The sequence below is a fragment of the Podarcis muralis genome, chromosome 16, assembly GCF_964188315.1.
Source record: "Podarcis muralis chromosome 16, rPodMur119.hap1.1, whole genome shotgun sequence".
Lineage (NCBI taxonomy): Eukaryota > Metazoa > Chordata > Lepidosauria > Squamata > Lacertidae > Podarcis > Podarcis muralis.
The window spans coordinates 18,402,612-18,419,048 of NC_135670.1; the positions used below are offsets into that span (position 1 = coordinate 18,402,612).

Consider the following 16,437-nt stretch of genomic DNA (forward strand, 5'->3'; position numbering starts at 1 on the left):
TGGGATTTGGGCAGTGCTAGATTTACATATGGGCTGAGTGGGCAGCAGTCCAGGGCCTCAAAATCTTGGGAGGGCCTCAGCCTCTTTTACTAGTAAAATCTGCCAGTTTTTGTTGTTGTTGTCTTTTAAAGCAAGAGTTTATACAGTTATACAGTCGTATCTTGGATCCCAAACACCTTGGTACGTGGACATTTTGGCTCCTGAACGCCACAAAGCTGGAAATGAGTGTTCCAGTTTGTGAACGTTCTTTGGATCCCAAATGTCCGACGGGGCTTCCGTGGCTTCTGATTGGCTGGAAGAGCTTCCTGCAGCCAATCAGAAGCCACACTTTAGTTTCTGAATGTTTTTGAAGTAAAACGGACTTCCGGAACAGATTCCGTTTGACTTCCAAGGTACGACTGTACAAGTGTGTACTTACTGTTTAGTAAAGTTTGTGGAGGCTTTAAAGCTACTCAGAATCAGATGAGAAAGTCAGCTATGGAGCAGTTCAAGTGTTCAGGTCAATGTGCATCATTACAGCATGCATTTTGAGAACCACTGGGGTTTTTTTTAAATAACATTGTGAATCACAATAATACTTAATTCTGACTTTTTGTGAAAGTAATAATGCGTAAGCGCTACGAAAATGATGCTAGTAAAAAAAAGTGACCCAAAACAACAACAACCCAGAAGGAAATATTCAAACTTTTAAAGCCAATCACATCATATGGCTTTGTGCAACATGCAGGAAATGACCTACATAATCCCTCAGATACAGAATATTCATATTTACAAATGGAAGAAAATTAAGTAGACTACATGGAGCAGTCTTGAGCAGACCGAAGAACAACCAGTTTATATACATAACGCGGCCTCCCAAAAGCTTCAGGACAGTTGTTGTCAGTAAATACCACCAGAAGAATTGAACTTTCTAAAGAAAAGTAAGAATGAAATGACAGGAGGTACAGCCAAAGAATTAACACAAGGCACTGAAGGAACATGCCCTGAGATAGTTACACCAAAAGAAGAAGTTCAGGCTCACTACCATCTTAAAGAATGAGGAAACAAAGCAAATTATCTCAGCGAAAATCCTAGCATTGCAGACACAAAAATACCAACTGTTCATTCTACAGTGGTACCTCGGGTTACAGCCGCTTTAGGTTACAGACGCTTCAGGTTACAGACTCCGCTAACCCAGAAATAGTACCTCAGGTTAAGAACTTTGCTTCAGGATGAGAACAGAAATTGCGTGGCGGCAGCGGGAGGCCCCCGTTGGCTAAAGCAGTACCTCAGGTTAAGAACAGTTTCAGGTTAAGAACAGACCCCCAGAACGAATTAAGTTCTTAACCTGAGGTACCACTGTACTAGTGATTTCAGAAACAATAATGATGGAGATTTATAAATAATGAAATATAATTATGGATTGAGAAAGGTCCAGTGGAATGCCAGCACTCAGCTGGACCTTTGAAGCAAACATACAAAAACAAAGCCCGGTTCTGCTCAAAGTATTTATTCTATTCCACAAAAGTAAATTGAGAAACCTGCCCTTGAGAATGGCTAGCGTATTCTCCCACTAAAGGAAGAGTCTACTGTTTTGTGTGCAAACTTTTATCCAACCAGACGACCTCAGCCACAGCTTTATCTTCTACTGGATTTGATTATTGGCATGACACTTACCTTGTTCAAACCCACAAAAACTCTGTAAACTATATGAGCTCTATGCTAACATACTTTACAAGTAAGTGTGGTCCAACGCTCACATCAAAATTTGAAGAGCAAATGGAAGCACAGAAAGATTCCTAGAGGCACATACTTCAGCAAGTTATAGTAGTGATTTACCTTTTGGCAGAACATGGCTTGGGGTCATTTAGGTGAGATGATAACAATAACAATAACAACAACAATAATAATAATTTTTATTTATATCCCGCCCTCCCCACCCAAGGCCGGGCTCAGAGCGGCTTACAAGCAATAATAAAAACAAGTTGAATGATTACAACTTAAAAACAAAATTAAAATACAACATTAAAATATTGAAACATTAAAATATTAAAAAGTAGCCTCCTCGCAGGAGGAGAAGGAAAAGAAAAAAGAAAGAGAGGGAGGGAATCAAATTGGCTCCAAGCCAAAGGCCAGGCGGAACAACTCTGTCTTACAGGCCCTGAGGAAAGAAATCAGACCCTGCAGGGCCCTGGTCTCATGAGGCAGAGCGTTCCACCAGGCCGGAGCCAGAGTTGAAAAGGCCCTGGCTCTGGGTGAAGCCAATCTAACTTCCTTAGGGCCCGGGACCACTAGGGTGTTGCTATTTATGGACCTTGAGGCTCTCCGTGGGGCATAACGGGAGAGGCGGTCTCGTAGGTACGAGGGTCCTAGGCCGTGAAGGGCTTTAAAGGTCAAAACCAGCACCTTAAATCTGACCCTGTACTCCACTGGGAGCCAGTGCAGCTGGAAAAGCACTGGGTGAATATGCTCCCATGGCAGAAACCCCGTGAGGAGCCTTGCTGCAGCATTCTGCACCCGCTGGATTTTCTGGGACAGCTTCAAGGGCAGCCCCGCGTAGAGCGAATTACAGTAGTCAAGCCTGGAGATGACCGTTGCATGGATCACTGTGGCCAGGTCGGGGCGGGAAAGATAAGGGACCAACTGCTTGATGTGGCGAAGGTTTGGTTCAGCAGACAATAGTAGCTTTATTGGATTGTTTGAATTAATTTCCAAATTTGATCCCTTCCCATGTGCTCACATAAATCGATATGGAAGTAAAGGCTCTGATCAGCCATCACACTTATCCAAAACCATATGTGAAGAGGATATCCAGTTGATGGCTAATACAGTTTGAGAAGCAATACTGAGTGACATCAATCAGGCAGGTTATTTTAGTTTATCTGTTGTTTAGACTCCTGATGTTTCCCATGTTGATCGACTTGTTGTCATTGTCAGATATGTTTCCCCTAGTGATGCACACTGGTAACACACTTTGTGAGGTTTGTCCTGGATCCTAACTGAGAAGTTGGAAAACTTAGAGAGAATCGTGGTGGTTTCCTTAAAAAAAGCTCAGCAATTTTTAGGTGCCCTGGTTTTTACTTTTTGAAATATGGCAACCTAGCTGAGCTGATACTGATAGCGTAGAGAATAATTGTTTGACAATGCAGCCAATATGACTGGAAAGTATTGGAAAGTATAACAGCATTCAACAAAAAAATCTGGAAAGAACGAGTTTGCAAAGGGAAGGAGGTGATTGGTCTGAAAGGATGGAGACTGGGTTGTGGGAGTACTCTGTGGGGTAGAGGTTTAGGGAACGTGGCTTAAGGCAGTGTTTCCCAACTGGTGTTCCGCGGCACACTAGTGTGCCGCGAGACGTTGCCTGGTGTGCCGCGAGATGTTGCCTGGAGGGAGGTGGGCGAGTCGGGCGGCGAGAGGCGGGGCGGCGGCGGCGAGGAGAGGCCGCCCAGCGCGGGGCTCTCGCCGTCTGCCTGCCTGGCTGCCTGCGTGGCGCTGACGTCACGGGGCTGTAACGTGCCCCACATAGGCACACGCGGGGCGGCGAGCGAGCTCCCTCCCACATCCCATCGCCGCTCGCTTCGGCTGGCCTACTGGGCTGTCGCAGGCGGAAGGCCTGCGCATGCGCGAGGTTTTCGCGCCTTCGGGATTCCCTTCACGCCTTCCTCCTCCCGGGTCCTTGAGAGCGCGGGAAGCGGCAGCGCGAGACCGGCGTTGAGCCTGGTAGGTATTGCGCTTGCCAAAGCAGTCATTTGGGAAATGAAAACTTGCAAAGCAAGCAACCAGTTCAATCTGAAGTACGTGTATGCTTAATATCCTGTATCTGAAACCTGTTCTGCCCCCTCCCCCACACTTGGTGCCATTTTCATCTACACATGCAGCAGAGTAAGTTGACCCAGAATAGTACCAATTCAGATGGCAGATGGGAGAATGACAGTGCTGAATGCTTTCCCATGTAGAACAGTCCCTGCAAATAAAAACCTAGCATATTTGGAAGAGGGATGCTAGCCTAACCATTACCTTCTATGCTGTTACTATTTTTTTATTTTTTTTTACATAAGTAAAAAGTGACCTTTCCCCATCTGGCATGGTGGTGTGCCTCGAGATTTTTTTCATGAAACAAGTGTGCCTTTGCCCAAAAAAGGTTGGGAAACACTGGCTTAAGGTCTGTCTCTTGTGTCTTCAGATGCTGCCAACAAACATCTTGAAGACCCCAATATAAATATTGTTATTCCCTTCTGCATGTAGTATTTCTTTAACAAACCAACCCTCTCAGTTCAAGTTCAGCTTGTCTGTAGCGTTGATGTCCAGCTTACACCTAAGCTTTCCATAACAGGTACTAGGAAGTTTGGAAAATGTTCTGAGTGAACTGATGGCAGCAGAAAATTAAAGAAGCACTTGGTGTATATACAAAGTGAGGCTGAGGGACCGAATATCCCTGACTGATATATTTGAATCAAATGCCTTGCAGGATCAAAATCATATTATCTACTGTAGGTGGAATTGAAGACCTTCCGGAATCTCTTTGTAACTTGGAAGCTTCTAGAGTCCTCTGGACCAACTCTGTTTGTGGTTTGGGGCCAAAAGCCTTTGCAAAGAACGGAAGGCAAAAGCCTTACTCAGACATTGGAGCAAACACCTGAGGGCTTAAAGTGAACTTGGAAAGCAGAATATGGCTGAACAGGTTGTTTGCCTTTAGCTCTTCTGAGTTAATGGAGTACATTTCCTGCTTGGAGCACAAAGCCTTGGCCAAAGCCTGAATTATATTCCAATTATCCCCCTGTCATTTTTGATTATTAAAAGGCTTTGTAGTGTACCCAACCTCCCACATTTAGAGATGGCCACATATCGAAAGACATACAGCAGTACACCGAACACAAAACTTTTCCACCCTGGCTTTGGGATAGACTTATAGACTCATAGAACTGTAGAGCTGGAAGGGACCCTGAAGATATACCTTTAGGCACCAGGCAAAAACATTCCTTTTTAAACAGGCCTTTGGTTGATTTGATTGATCCTATGCCCTTTTAAAATGTGGGGTTTTGGGGGGGGGGTGTAATTGGGTTGTTGCTTTCATTTTGATTATATATTTTGTGGTTTTATATTCTTACTTGTTCTGTGAACCGCCCTGAGACCTCCGGGTATAGGGCAGTATATACCTGTAATGGGTTTACGGGTTGCTCATGCGTAAGTTGCCGCCACTCCTGGCTAGGCTACCTGGTTGAACCCTTTCTGACCGGACAGCCTCTAGCTTCGTGGCTGTCTCAGTCGCTGGCAGAATCCGTGAGTGGGCGTTTCTTGAACTTCTTCCAGCATAGAAGTTCTTTGACGCCAAGTCTCCTCCTACTCTCCCTGCACGGAAGCCTTCTGCGCAGGGAGGGTGTGGGCAGTGGAGTACCCATACTCTCTCCGCTGGAGCCTCCTCTCCGATTCCCCCATCTGCCCCCCTTCTCTACTGGTGTTATGCTGATTTCCTTCCCCAGCAGATGGGCTGCCTCTCTCCCTACTGGGACCCTCTCCGGCATTCCTCTGGAGCCTTCTCTCCGCCTCTAGCTCCGATGGCAGTTCCCTGACATCACCGTAAGCTCTATTATGATTAATAATAATAATAATAATAATATGTGCTTTGAATGTGCTGTGTGTTCAAGAAAGGTGCTGTATGTTCAAGCATTCAAGAAATCACCCACATCCCATTAAGAGGAGCACAAAGAAGATCCATGATCAAGCTGGTCCAAAATTAAGCAAAACAGCTTCCTGACGCATGTCCTGAGGCCAGGGTGATAAAGGCTCATGTTATGGGTGCTGCTGTGTGTCTTTGAATATATGCTTGAATATATGTCCTTGAAAGGACTCCAGTGGTGTGGAAAATTTGCTGCAAATGTGCACGGGAAAGAGAAATGTGGTTGGAGTATATTTTGTGGAACTGAGAATGGTTCTGATGTGCTGGTGAGCTCTTTCCAGCATTCACGCGCTCTCAGAGAGTAATGGAGTCCCATATCCTTTCCAAACAGTCCACTTCTCTGCCTATTGGCCAGTATCAAGTGTAGCACCCAACAAAGGAAGCCAACCGAGACCTGACATTGTCATCCACCTTGAGGACCAGAAGAAAGTCATAATGACAGACATTCAAGAACAGGAAAACAGCCATGAAGGAAACCAGGGAATGTAAAATAGGCAAATATACTCCCCTCCCCAGCAGACATAGAGAGTCTTCGTCCATGCCCTCCTCAGCAGAGCCTTAGGAGGCTGGGACCTTAACAACAAGCCCCTCCTGATAGCCTGCAGTGCGGGCAAACCCTACACCAAACTCATGAGTGAGTTGATGGTATCAGACACCATCTGGTGGTCCCGGGACCCATACTTGGAACACATCACAGGCCACTGCCTGTGCGAGGAGCCAGTTCCCTCCCCTCTGAAACCCCGGAAGCAGGGCAGGGGAGCTGCAGTTGACTCATCCCTTACACAGGGATGGACCATGAAGACGCCAAATATATTGCTTGCCCTCCTGACCTAGAGGAGGGAGTTACCACAGGCTGGTCCCGCTAGGCCCTTTTGCACCAGACAGGAGATATTTGGGGTTAGCACTGATGGGTGCAGGATAGGGATCAGTCATACATCACAGGACACCAGTTTGGAGTGGGTCAGATAGGATTTTACCAGAGGTGGACAAATATCCAGGAAGTTAGGAGTAAAATACACAGGCAACAACTGTGAACATTTTTGCAATCAATATCCACTAATGTAGCAGCTCCCAAACTTTTTGAGTCGCAGAGAACTTTTCAGGAAAGAAATTTGTCATGGAGCACTATCATCGGCAGGGGCAGATCTACTATGAAGCCAAGGAAGCTTAAACGTCTGGGCCCCTAATCCCACAGGGGCCCCAAAAGCAACTTTACTGCACATTGCTTAAGAAGTTTGGGTCCAGTAGACCTAATCTGAGTCACATCGATTTGAGTCAGCTTGATTATTTTTGTTGTTGTATACATTTCAACAACCCCAAAGCTTGAGTCAGTAGCACAGACATTGTAAAGGTGTGGTGATCTGTCATGGAACAACCCCACTCAAGAAGATAACAGTGGTTAGCCAAACCTTATTGCTAGTTGTGAAGGCCCTCACATGGCAGTTTGAGCTTCAGGGTCCCACAAATGCAGCTCCGCCACTGAGTCTCACCCTTATGCCACAGGCTCATATTCACTTCTTTTTCTTTCCAATCCATTCATGGAACACTTGAAGATGCTTTGTGGAGCACCAAGTGTGGTGTAGTGGTTAAGAGCGGTAGATTCGTAATCTGGGGAACCGGGTTCGCGTCTCCGCTCCTCCACATGCAGCTGCTGGGTGACCTTGGTCTAGTCACATTTCTCTGAAGTCTCTCAGCCCCACTCATCTCACAGAGTGTTTGTTGAGGGGGAGGAAGGGAAAGGAGAATGTTAGCCACTTTGAGACTCCTGAAGGGGAGTGATAAAGCGGGATATCAAATCCAAACTCTTCTTCTGCGGAGTCCAGTTTGGCAACCACTGCTCTAATATAATGATCCTGCCATCTCCAACATGACCTTTTGACCCACAGATAAAACATCAGAAGGTCCCTGGTTCAATCCCCAGCATCTCCAGATGGGGCTGGGAGAGTCCTTTGTCTGAAACCCTGGAGAGCCCTCGCCAGCCCATGTCGTTTCAGAGGTCGGGAACTAAAGGCCACCCCTCTGCAGGCCATTTTGATAGGTGGGTTGGCCACCTACCTGTCAATCATCTGACATCAGGTGATTTAAAGCCCTGCTGCTGCTGCAAAGGAAGAGAAAGGAGGGCCCTCAAAGTGTGCTCCTAATTTTGCCTTTGCAACCTTGGCTTGAATTCAGCACTTTTTGAATTTCGTGCCTTCTTCTGTCGCCACCCAGGCTGCCAATTTCAAAAGGTGCCCAATTCATGCCAAAGGTTCTAATTCTTTCTTCCTATTGTATTTGATGCCATGGCTTTTACCTGTCTTACACCTGACCTCACCAGACATCAGGAGATAGGCAAGCCTCATGGGCCAAAAGGGGACATTGGGGTGGGGCCTAGTGTGGGCCCATAGTCCAGAGTTTTGTTTCCCCTGGTGAAGACTATCAGAGCAATGTTCTGGTTCCATATAAGGCAGCTTATTTTTGTCTCTGGTCGAGGTGGTGATTTTTAGAGAACACGCACACACTTTCGGTTTCATATGACTTACACGGAGCCTTGATGGCAGGAAACAGGCAGTAAAGAAACAGCAGAGCAAAGCCGAAATGATACTATGCAAGGCATTTTTCATTCTGGGGCTACTTGCGCTACCAGCTGGTAAGTTCTGGATGCAAACTCCCCCCTCCCCCATCTGAAAAGGAAGAACATGCTCGATAGATAGGGTCTTGGTTACTTGAAGGTCCTTCCTCAACTCCTTTAAAACATTTCCTCTATCACAAATCCTAGCTCCAAAATTACAAAGTGTTTGGTGGTGGCACCTTAAAGACCCCACCCCTAGTTTATTGTGGCAGGTTTCTGGGGTACAGTCCCCTTCGCTCCACGCATGAAGAGTGAGCCTCCACTGTTTGGTGATGGCCCCAAAGGTGGGTAGGTGGGGTGTCAGCTGTGAGACCATGAAGGAGGCATTCCTGGTATGCAAATAAGTTTAAGGTGATTCCCAACAGCAAAAATGTTTTCAGGCTATCCTCATTTGTCACCTATCATGTGGAAGACGTGGTCCTCATTAGTTGGCAGCATTAAGATAAATTCAACTGTGTAAACAGAGGGCCTTCTCGGTAGTGGTGCCCACCCTGTGGAACACCCTCCCATCAGATGTCAAGGAAATAAACAACTATCTGCCTTTTAGAAGACATCTGAAGTCAGCCATGTATGGAGAAGTTTTTAATGTTTGAAGTTCTACTGTGCTTTTAATTCTGTTGGGAGCCACCCAGAGTGGCTGGGGAAACCCAGCCTGATGGGCGAGGTATAAATAAATAAAATAATAATAATGATGATGTTTTGATGATTAATGGAATAGTGAATGGTTTAGTTTATGTAAAATATGCAGGGATTTACGATATGTGAATTGAGCCATGGAAAGAGAAGAAGGAAAGTCACTGACCTTTTAAGGTTGTTTAATGAATATTTTAAATTTTAAAATAGAAAACATAATAAAAATTACACTAAAAAGAGAGAGACATGGTCCTCATTTAAGCCAGAATTATCCAAAACCCAGGGCTTTCTCCATTAAAAGTCTGAAGGACTTAAGTTTAATGAATATGTGCAGGAGGTTGGAGTGGACGACTCTTGGGATAGATAGATAGATAGATAGATAGATAGATAGATAGATAGATAAATTTTATTGTCATTGTCCGTATATACACAGTATACACAGCAACGAAAATCAAACACCCAAAGACCGGGTTCACATACACTTCCTACTTCCTTCCTACTTCCTACTTTACAATTCTGGGAAGGAAGTTGCAGATCTTGCCACACACACATTCCACCCTCACAGGGCCATGTGTAACTATGGTTATATTGGGTTGTGCAACTGGCAAGGGGAGGCCCTGTTGTTGTTGGTGGTGGTGCTACTGAGTGCTGCCTGTTTGGTGCTTCCCAGTGAACGGGGTCTTCTTGGTAGCAGCTGCCCTCCTTGCTGAAATGTGCCAGTCCTTCACTATTATGGAATAACCAGGCAGAATCAGAAAACCTTCCTGTTCCTCTAGGCACTCATCACTGAGACACACCGTTCCCGGCAACCTTGAAATGAGTCCGCTGTGTAAAGAGATTAGATTGCTTTTAAATGTTTTTCAGACCTGTGTATTGTTGTGCCAGCCTCACCTCCTCGGGGAGGAAGCGGGGTGATTAATTAATTGATTTGTGTGTGTATATAGATAGAGCAATCATTAATTAATTGTGTGTGCATCTGATAAAAACAAGCAGGGAGGAGGCAGCTGGCTGGGCTAAGGTTAATGCTTTTTTGCGAGAGGGGTTAGTCACTGCCTGCGAGAATGCCAGACTCTCCAAGTGTCCCTGTTTTCCAGGGACATCCCTGATTTAGAGCCATCCCGGTTTCTGATTTGACCCCAAAATGCTCTGCTTTTACTTAGGATATCCCTATTTTCATTTGATAAATGTTGAAGGTTATGGAGTTATCCAACCCCAGGGCCGTCTGAAGGCAATCCTGAATAGGGAAGGTGTCTTTTTTTAATGTTTAATGTTTTATTGTGTTTTTATATTTATTGGAAGCTGCCCAGAGTGCCAATAAGATGTGTAGGGTATAAATAGTAAAATTATCATTATGGAATGGGACATCTCTATTTTCATGAGAGAAATGTTGGAGGGTATGGAAAGAGGCAGTGGTTAAAAACACTCCTCAAGAAACCATTTCTGGATTCGAAAAATCTTAAGTAATTACCGGCCTGTCAACAATCTCCCTTCTTGGCCAAGGTTCTTGAGCAGGGGGTTGTGGACCAGATCCAGGCACTCTTGGAGGAAACTTATTTTTGAGATCCATTTCAGTTGGGGTTTAGCCCCAGTTTTGGCGCAGAAACTGCTTTGGCCGACCTGTATGATTGGCTTTTTTGGGAGAGAGAGAGAGAGGAAATGTGTCCTTGTTAATTCTTCTTTGTGCCGTGAATAGTGGAGGAGAGCAAGACTTCCTTCATAAAGGGTCTGGCTTGGTTATAGGCTTAACTGCCCTCCTAGCACACGCCCCCAAATACTCTGGCTGCATTGCTGTGAACGGCCATTTTTTGCTTCAAGTAGGGCCAGGAATTTTAGTCTGGCCCAAGTCCAGCTTCAGAGAGGTCACATACTGGAGGGGGCACTTGAGGGAAGGAGAAGCTGCAGGCTCTCCTCTGGCTCCACTACTGATGGCACAAACACAAACCAAGAGGGGTCACAAACACCCTCCAGCTTTGCTCTGGGAGCACCAGTCACCAGTCCATGGAACAGGGCGGGGGCACCATTTTGTTATTCTCTTCAGAACCCAGCCCTGGAAAACTAGAATTGCTTTTAGAAGACTTTGGGCAGCTCCACACCATCCATTTAAAGTACATGGCTTCTCCCAAAGAATCTTGGGAACTGTAGTTTCCTCTCACAGAACTATAACTCCTAGCACCTTTAACATTCTACAGCCTCAAGAATTCTTTGGGGAGAAGCCATGTGCTTTAGAGGTATGTTGGATGTGCTTTAAAATTGATGGTGTGCACCTGCCCTTAGAGGATAGGTGACACTGCAACATCTTCACGGTTTGACCCCTGGTTCAATGTGAACAATGTGACTTGACATAAGGCAGATTCCTACGTTTCTTGACCGTTTCTTCCTTCATTTTCTTGACTATACAGGTTCCTATGGTGAAAAAAATACTGAGAAAATGAAAGGAATTGTTGGACAATCTGCAACTTTCCTGCTGAACACTTCAGAACAATTCAAAAAGATTTCCTGGCTTAGAACTAAGGAAAAGCAGGATCTTGAAATTTTTGTGGTAGCGATTCCACAAAAGAATCCAGAAGAGAAATGTGATCTCATTGACCAAATTCGAGCATATAGAGGGCGGCTGAGTGTCTCTAAGGACTGCAAGAGGTTACAAATCAATAATCTAAGTCAAGAGGATTCTGGCACATACAAAGCACAGATCTGGATAGCTGAAGACAAAGAAACAATAAGGGAGATCTTTTCCCTGAGGGTGTATAGTAAGTATTCTAAACATTTCAGGCACCCAGGATGGGGCTCTGATCGAAGCATCTTAAGCCTTGAACTGGCTTTCATGTAGAGTCACAAATGATCATAGAGCATCTCTCCTTCAGTCCCTGACCCTGTGAAAATAATTCTGGGCCTCCATCCACACCAGGGCCCTTCTGCACTGATGAGGCCTGCAAGGAGAATTAAAATGGTCCTTCATACAACACAATATGGAACTCTAGTCTATCCAGACCCCCCACAAAAAACCCCACCAGGGCCCATCCCCATTAGTAAGGTCTCATATTAACTCATGATTATGTCTCATTATCAGCTGTAGCCTAACAGGTTTTTGAGGTGATGGTGCCCCCCACAAGAGCTAGAATGGCTCCATCACACCACTTTCACCTCTTCCCACAACAAGGGATGAACACCACAGTGTGGGATATTTTGGCATAGAATTCCCACTCTGCCAGGCATATTATATTGTATTTATTTCCTGCCCTTTACCATAAGGCCCAGGACAGATTACAAGGTTTTAAAATCAAGTAAAACAATTTAAATGTAGGATGGGCCCGAAATACATATGAGGTGTCAGAGGCCAAGGTAAAGAGGTGTGTGTTGAGCATATGATAGAAAAACTATATAATGAAGGTGCCAGGTAGGGAGAGAATTCCATAGCTCAGGGTCCAGTTCAAAGAATGCCCCATCCTGGGCCGGCCACACACACACACACACACACACACACACACACACACACACACACAATGTTTGAGGGAAATGGAAGTACATATAGAGTCTCTACTGATCTTCAAGGGAGTCTGTAGGGAAGGAAATAATCTCTCATATTTTGTTTCTTATCTCCGTTCTAAATAAAAAACTTTTCTTATGCTTTTGCTGCTGTTTTTTCTTCCCTTTCCATTTATTTGCAACTTCCTCATTTGCCTTTCTGCTGATTATTGCCCTTTTGTATACCATGTCTCTCTCCCTTCCTGTTCAGAGCGTTTATTGGAGGCTGACCTGGAGATTGTCTGTGACCGAAAAGATTATCGTGGTGGGAATGGAACTCTGCAGCTGAACTGCTCTGCAGGCAGCTGGGAAGATGATGCCACGTTCAGCTGGGCCCCAGCCAGCATGAGTGAATCCACTGGGAGATCTCTTGTCACCAGGCACAATTTAGAAGGCAATGATTTGAACTTCACTTGCAATGTAGAGAACCCTGTTAGCACAGCATCCAAGACAGTGTCTTTCCTGAAAATTTGCAGTGGTAAGATTTGCTTTTCATTTTTCTCTTGGCAGAGTAATGCCTGCATCTAAGCTTGGGCTCATTCATACTTCCACTTGTCCCCTACTTTCGAGACGCAGGTCTTCCACTTGTCTTGCCACTTTCCCGAGAAAATACCACTCTTTGCTGCTGAATCAGAGCAAATGTCCATCTGCAGAAAACCTGGTTGACGTTTCCTCCAATTCAGCTGTAAAGAGTGGGTTTTCTTGGAGGAAAGCAGGAGAAGCAAAAGTGTGGATGAGCCTCTATTTTGCAATCCTGTTTGTGGATGAAGTTAAGTGGCTGTGAGGAGAACAGAGGACCTGGGAAAAGGTAGAAAAGCACCTCTGCTGGTTTTGTGGAATGAAAACATTTGTAATATCCTTACAAGAAACTGGCAGTGGTAAGATTTTTCTCTCATTAAAAGCTACTTAGGAAGACAGTGCTCCGCCACTCATTTCTAGGCAGAGTCATGGGTCCAAGCTAGTCTTACAATCCTGTTTGAAGGCAACCTGACTAGGAGGACAGGACCTGGAAAAAGTCTTTGAATAATTTGCTTTGTTTCTTCTTAATCAAGATAGGACAAAGGATATCCCTCTGACCCAAACAATATTGATATTTTCCCCATGTGTGATTCTTTACATTTCACTGGGCATTTGTAGCACAAGATGATGGAGAACTGGACCAAAACAAACAAAATGTACTTCAACAAAAGCAAGGTTCTAATAATCAGATGCACAAACATAGGATGGAAGACAGCAGCACATGTGAACAGGACTAGGGGTCTTGCAGAGCATAAACTTAACATGAGTCAACTGTGTGATGAGTCAACTGTGTGATGCAGTAGGAAACAACAACCACAACAACAATACTGTAATGCAATTCTAGGTTGCATCAACAGAAGTATAATGTTCAGATCAAGGGAAGTAATAATACCATTGTATTCTGCCTTGGCGGCTCATCTATACTTTGCTTGTCCTGTGTCTAGAAAGCACAGGTCTGAGCAGTTTCCCCCTTGTCCCATGCTTTCTAGGTAGGAGGCTGAGTGGTTTTCCATTTGCTCTACCACTTTCCCTGGGAAAACCCACACTTTACAGCTGAATCAGAGCAAACATCCATCTGTGGGAAACCTGGTTGACATTTGTTCCAATTCAGCAGTAAAGAGCAGGTTTTCCCCTGGAACGTATGGACGAGCCATTGGTCAGACCCCATGGGAGTCCTGTGTCCAGTTCTAGGCACCACAATTTGAGAAGAATACTGACAAGCTAGAATGTCTTCAGAGGAGGGTGACCAAGATGATAAAGAGTCTGGAAACCAAGCCTGATGAGGAACAGTTGAGAGAGTTGGGTATGTTTAGGCTGGGGAAGAGAAGACTGAGGGATGATATGATAGCCATCTTCAAATATCCGAAGGGCAAGCCTGTTTTCTCCTGCACTGGAGGGTAGGACTTGAACCAATGGATTCCAATTGCAAGAAAGGAGAATGCAACCAAACGTTAATAACTTTCTGACAGTAAGAGCTGTTCAACATTGGAATGGACTCCTTCAGAGGGTGATGGACTCTCCTTCCTTGGAGGTTTTTAAGCAGAAATTGGATGGCCATCTGTCATGGATTCTTTACTTGTGATTCCTGCATTGCAGGGGGTGGGACTGGATGACCCTTGGGATCCCTGCCAAGTCTACATTTCTATGGTTCTATGTGGCATTAGGGCCTGGAAACTAACATATATTGTTGTTTTGTATGTGCATCTTTTAAGGAAATGAAGCTTGCTACGAAAATATGTCTTTAACCCTGCTGGCTGCCATTCTCGCAGTGGAAAAAGTTGCCATCAGCGCCTGTGCTGGCGTTCTCATGTGGTGGAAGAAGCAAAGAGGTAGGAGATTTCACCGAACTGCACGAACCACTTCAAAAATACCCCTTGAAACAGGCGAGGATTAGGCAGGTTTACCTAAAATAAGAAAAGAACAAAATGTCTCCTCCCATCCATAATCTGTAAGGCTGCAGGTTCCCCAGAACCAAGACTGGGTTCATTCTCCAGTCTGGACCAAGCAGAGTCTGGCCCCTGCGCTACATGGCCGCATGGGGAGCTCCTTCTTTGGCATGCTGCGCTCCCTGTATGGCGGCAGCAGCAGCCCAGGCCCAAGGTGAGCAGGAACAGATGGAGGGAGGTATGCAAAGGGGGGACCCCAGCTCAGCCCAGTCCACACTGGCTCCTCTCCACAGGTGTCACTCTGCTGGCCAAAGAATGTACACACACACCAAATTTATAACTCAGTCACGGCTTTCCTGGAGCGACTGGAGTTCAATTCGCTTGGGCTCCTTTTAACTTTGTCAGCCATGGGTGGAATCTACACACATATGAAAAACGTTCTGAAAATGCTTTTAAAAACCCCCCACAAACATTAAATTTTCCATAAGGCTCACCATCGCCGTCTAGTGTCACATTGTATATTGCACTTAAACACACACGTTTGTTTGCAGCTGTATAGCTTGAGTCCATGGTTTTGTGTGGGAGGACTGGATCTGAAACATGGTTCAGTACACCAGGTGGCATTGGATCAGTCATGATCTCTCAGCTAACCTACCCCACAGGGTTCTTGTGAGGAGAAAATAAAATGCAAGAGTTGGTTCTCTGCTCACTCCATTGCTCCCCCCACCCCCTTGCAAGGAACACATGTTCTCATTGGGCCTCTGAGGGGGATACTGAAGGGTACAGATTTGGGGCACCTTTTTTTTCTAGAAGAAAAGCAATGGCCTCTGAGGGAATCTCTCCTCCTGACAGCTGAGCACGACTCACTTGTGCCTTGTTTCTTTCCAGAACACAACATTTAGCCAAGTAATCAGTTCGATCAATCAATTAAAAAGCCCGTTGGCCAACTTCAAAAGCGTTCCAAATTAATTGGATGTAATGGTGCGTACTAATCTCAGTTGTTTTTGATGGGTTATTGCTGTGGATCATGGCATCAGTGAAGTTGCCATAACTTGATATAAAATGTACCCCTCGATGAACTATATTGATGCTGGTACAAGTCTTTATCTTAAATGTGTCCTGGGAGGCATTGATAAAACTTCCTGACCTCCTAATACTTAATGTAAGGATGAGCACCTTAATCCTGTGTTACCAGCAAAGATAAATTATCTCCTATTGTAGGAAAGAATGAAGTTCTGCACAGAAAATAAAATCTTGCTCAAAAGGTAAACTCACGATTCAGGAAACATACAGACAACCAGTTAGTCATTTCTCAGTATGGCCGTGTCCTTTCAACTTCAAACTCAGGGAACCCCCTTTTCACTCTATGCTTTCAAGGATCAGCCCCATACTTTACTGGACACAGACCAAAAGAACGGCTAAGAGATTTCTGATGGTTTAGGGTCTTAAAAGAAGAGGAGGCACAGATTTCTGATGCCTGACTTTGGTTCCATTAGCCTGCAAAATCACCCCTTTCTTGGCTTTATTTTAGTGTGGGTCTGTGGTACATTGCTCCACTCACTCTCTAGGCTTTGGGGATAGTTAGGGATCCTTTTTACTCTCAAGATCAT

General features: G+C 45.1%; 1 protein-coding gene across 1 annotated transcript in view; it reads left to right on the forward strand.

Moving 5' to 3' along the window:
* The first annotated feature begins 8,063 nt into the window (after window positions 1-8,063).
* LOC114586810 (SLAM family member 5-like) overlaps window positions 8,064-16,437 on the forward strand; it is a 43,863-nt gene continuing 35,489 nt past the window's right edge. Inside the window, exons 1-2 of the mRNA XM_077920136.1 lie at window positions 8,064-8,285; window positions 11,300-11,647. Of these exons, the coding sequence (XP_077776262.1) occupies window positions 8,234-8,285; window positions 11,300-11,647 (400 nt within the window). The 5' untranslated portion in view covers window positions 8,064-8,233. The remainder of the gene's footprint in view (window positions 8,286-11,299; window positions 11,648-16,437) is intronic.